This window comes from Electrophorus electricus, chromosome 10, assembly GCF_013358815.1.
Source record: "Electrophorus electricus isolate fEleEle1 chromosome 10, fEleEle1.pri, whole genome shotgun sequence".
In the NCBI taxonomy this organism is placed as follows: domain Eukaryota; kingdom Metazoa; phylum Chordata; class Actinopteri; order Gymnotiformes; family Gymnotidae; genus Electrophorus; species Electrophorus electricus.
This window is the reverse complement of record NC_049544.1, coordinates 924,210-927,500: the sequence shown is the minus strand read 5'-3', so window position 1 is coordinate 927,500 and position 3,291 is coordinate 924,210. Positions and strand designations below refer to the sequence as shown.

The 3,291-nt window shown below is 48.0% G+C and overlaps 2 protein-coding genes across 2 annotated transcripts in view; one reads left to right on the top strand and one right to left on the bottom strand.

Annotated features, from left to right (window-relative positions):
- Nucleotides 1-712, bottom strand: part of rab13 (RAB13, member RAS oncogene family) — a 7,626-nt gene extending 6,914 nt beyond the window's left edge. Inside the window, exon 1 of the mRNA XM_027011489.2 lies at nt 294-712. Coding sequence (XP_026867290.2) covers nt 294-417 — 124 coding nt within the window. The 5' untranslated portion in view covers nt 418-712. The remainder of the gene's footprint in view (nt 1-293) is intronic.
- Nucleotides 713-1,283: 571 nt separating this feature from the next.
- On the top strand, nt 1,284-3,067 carry rps27.2 (ribosomal protein S27). The gene is made up of 4 exons (XM_027011492.2): nt 1,284-1,344; nt 1,815-1,923; nt 2,632-2,742; nt 2,832-3,067. Exons 1-4 carry the CDS (start codon nt 1,339-1,341, stop codon nt 2,858-2,860), a joined length of 255 nt encoding a protein of 84 aa, XP_026867293.2. The 5' UTR covers nt 1,284-1,338; the 3' UTR covers nt 2,861-3,067.
- Nucleotides 3,068-3,291: the final 224 nt, after the last annotated feature.

The window sequence follows — 3,291 nt, the reverse complement described above, 5'->3', positions numbered from 1 at the left end:
CAAAAAAAGAAGATAAGACAGTGGGGGAGGGTTGCTGGGGCTGGAAAAAAGTCAATGTAAACAAAGGAGAGAGAGGAACGACACGGAAAAAACGAGTAAAGAGGAAGCAAAACAATAGCAAAGCGAGCTGGTTCGCAGCTCTGGGATTGGAATGAAATAAGGTGCGGACTAGTGCTGACATGAACTGCAGAAAAGGAAAGAAGCACCTCAGGACCTGTTTTACCAGATAACCATTTCAGTTAAGGGTGAGGAAAGCACAAGAGATCCGATTTTGGTCCCTTTAAAATACTTACCAATAGTTGATATGTACGTTGAATTAAAATTATCTTCTGCGAAACGGATGATCAGACATGTTTTGCCAACTCCACTATCACCAATAAGTAGTAATTTAAAAAGGAAGTCGTATTTCTTTGCCATACTTCTTTTCTGAGTGGCCGTATAAACTTGTCAATTAATTCTTTGTCAAGTTTCTCTTCTCTGTTGAGAACTCTCACCGTCCGACAGAGATAAACCTTTAGATTTCAAACGTAGGTTCGTTTATCATCCATTTAGGGTTTTTTTCCCTTTAGAAAAACTGTCATCGGTCACTTTGGATTCTCTTCGCCTGCCTCTGATCCTCCAGATCTAAATTCCATTAAACGAAAGAGAAAAGTTCGAGCTGCCTGTTCGCAGCAGGCTGCGTCTGATCCACTTTTCTACTTTTCGTTAGGCTGCATCGCAGTTTCACCAGATTGCGCTATCTTCCCTGCGGCCTGAGGAACATGTCCCATCCACACACGCACAACGCCGAGCGGGTCTCTCGCTAAACTTTGCCTGGCTGAGTTTACAGAGGATTACGTAGAGAGGGAGAGGCTGCAAACCGCTCCCAATGCCGGTAGGGGGCGCCAATTCCGCGGGACCGGAATAATGGAAATCTTTCTTTTCAGATTTCTCACCACATGCTTTTCGATCAGCGAAATGCTGTTGTAATGGCCTTCAGATGGGAACTAAACGACATCTAAGGGAGTCAGTTGAGGTGAAGCGAGTTTGCAGGCCTTGTATGGTTGACCTAGGCTAAATGACTGCTAAACTCTGTTTTTAAAAAAGATTTTAAAAAAAGGGCCCATAGTTTGTTTTAAAAGCTGTCCAGTGAACTTTTAGGTGTACATTAAACACAATGTGCGTTTAAGCAACTGTTTAATCAGGCTTCATTCTAACGTTTATTGGCACATTTTAGCGTAAATAGCGGTACCTTCAAAATAAAAGTACACACTTCCGGCCCGTCTACGCGAGCCCCGTTGATATGGGTACGTAGTTCCGGTTTTCTCTCTTTTCAGCTGCGGCGCCAACGTCAGAAACATGCCTGTAAGTGCGCGAGACACGACAGCATGAAATTCAAGCGGAACAAAAGTTCTAGAACGAGGGTTCGTTCGGATCCGTGAGCGCGCGCATGCACGCGCTGCGGTTCCGACCCTCGAGCTCGCAGTAGTGGCTCATGCGGGTAACTGGAGTCATGGTCTTTGTAGCGTGTTGAGTAGCGCGTGCTTGACAATTGGGGCTGACAAGATGGCTGCCTTCACGAGGGAGAAAAGAAACGCGCGGGGTAAATAAAAGGAGTTTGGCACGCGCTGCTTAAAAACGCAGTCGTTTGCCACGTGCACAGTAGCGCGTTTGCTTAGGCTCCTTCAGCGCCGTGGTGCGCGTGGATGATGCGCCGTGCCATGTAACTGCGCAGCGCTTAGAGGGAAGTGGAAGCGAAGCTAAAATAAGCTAAGCTAGCTCGCACGGCTCACGCCTGCTTCTCAAATGCGTCCCTCGTCTGTTTTCTCCCGTAGCTCGCGAAGGACTTGCTGCACCCAACTCCAGAGGAGGAGCGGAGGAGGCACAAGAAGAAACGTCTCGTGCAGAGCCCCAACTCCTATTTCATGGACGTCAAATGCCCGGGTAACTGAAGCTAGGGAGTCGTTAATGACGTTAAGATGGCATCTGGTATTGAGGTTAGACCCAAGCCGCTCTGTCGGTGGGCATGTTTTGCATTTGTTCCCAACGTCTCGGTTGCCAGCTGGATTTTACAACAGAATTAAGTCTACCTGCAGATTTGAGCTCAATATCATAGTGGGGACAGTTTTCATTTTCTGAAACTAAGCTAGTTAACCAATACTACGATAGACTAACTAAAACCTGAAAAGGGACCAACAGTTGAGGTTACTCGGACCTAATGGTTAAATATAATTACACTTTGTGCGGTCGTTGTTTTGCCAAGTCTGTATGGACGACCCATATGGTCATCTTCACATAGTCTTAACTGAACTTTGTCTTTGGCATTTAGTACATTTTATGATCCGAGTCTGCCAGCCACTTTGACGCCTACTGGGGAGCTTTTGGTGCAGCAAGCAGAGATGTAAGGCAGGACCAACAAGTGCACATGCTTATTAAGAAGTTAAGCTAAACAGCTAGCTGTGAATTGTGCGTGGTACATCACGTCAAGAAGAACTTCAGACCCCACCACGTTGGCTATTTAAATCCTGTTCTCAGCAAGCCGTTAACCACCCAAAGAAAGGTGTGAACCAGTCTGTGCCTGTCCGACCCAGTACGAGCGTCCGCTGACTTTATCCTCTGTACTGACTTTTCCTCTGTGTTCTGTGTCGACAGGTTGCTATAAGATCACTACAGTTTTCAGCCATGTGCAGACAGTAGTACTGTGTGTAGGGTGCTCCACAGTTCTGTGCCAGCCCACCGGAGGAAAAGCGCGCCTCACAGAAGGTCTGTGTACTCTGCGTTGACGCGCTGCCCAAACACATGCCCAGGTGAGCTGTGTTGTAACAATCCCTCTCCTGTTTCTCCTCCCGCAGGGTGCTCGTTCAGGAGAAAGCAGCACTAGTCAGTCTCTCTCCGACCTGTCTGTGAGGACGAAGGAGACCAAAGCAGGAGGGATGGGACTGGTACGAAGGCCGTGGAGTGCCGGCCGAGGGGGGCCCCACTCCAACGCGAGGGGTGCCACCTCCAGCCTGGGCCCTGTTGCACTGCTCATCTGCCAGCCTGTTTCTCTTGTTTAAAATAGTTAAAATAAAGGGTTGTTTTTTCGTTATGCTGTTTCCTTGCGTTTAAATGCGGCCGACCCGTGCTGGCGTTTTCCAGACATGGAGTGCATTTGTAGTGTGCGTTTCAGTTAAAGTGCTCGTGAATAGAGTGTAGAATGTGCAGATAAGTTGGAGACCTGGCACCAGAATGTTAAAAACGCCGTCTGTGTGGTGTCAACACCGTGCCGGTACCTAGACATGAGGGGAAGGTCAAGGTCCCATCACGGAGTTG

Coding starts and splice junctions, on each gene's coding strand:
- rps27.2 (XM_027011492.2), top strand. Junction 1,924..2,631: donor CATGGACGTCAAATGCCCGG/GTAACTGAAGCT, acceptor CTGTGTCGACAG/GTTGCTATAAGATCACTACA. Junction 2,743..2,831: donor AAAAGCGCGCCTCACAGAAG/GTCTGTGTACTC, acceptor CTCCTCCCGCAG/GGTGCTCGTTCAGGAGAAAG.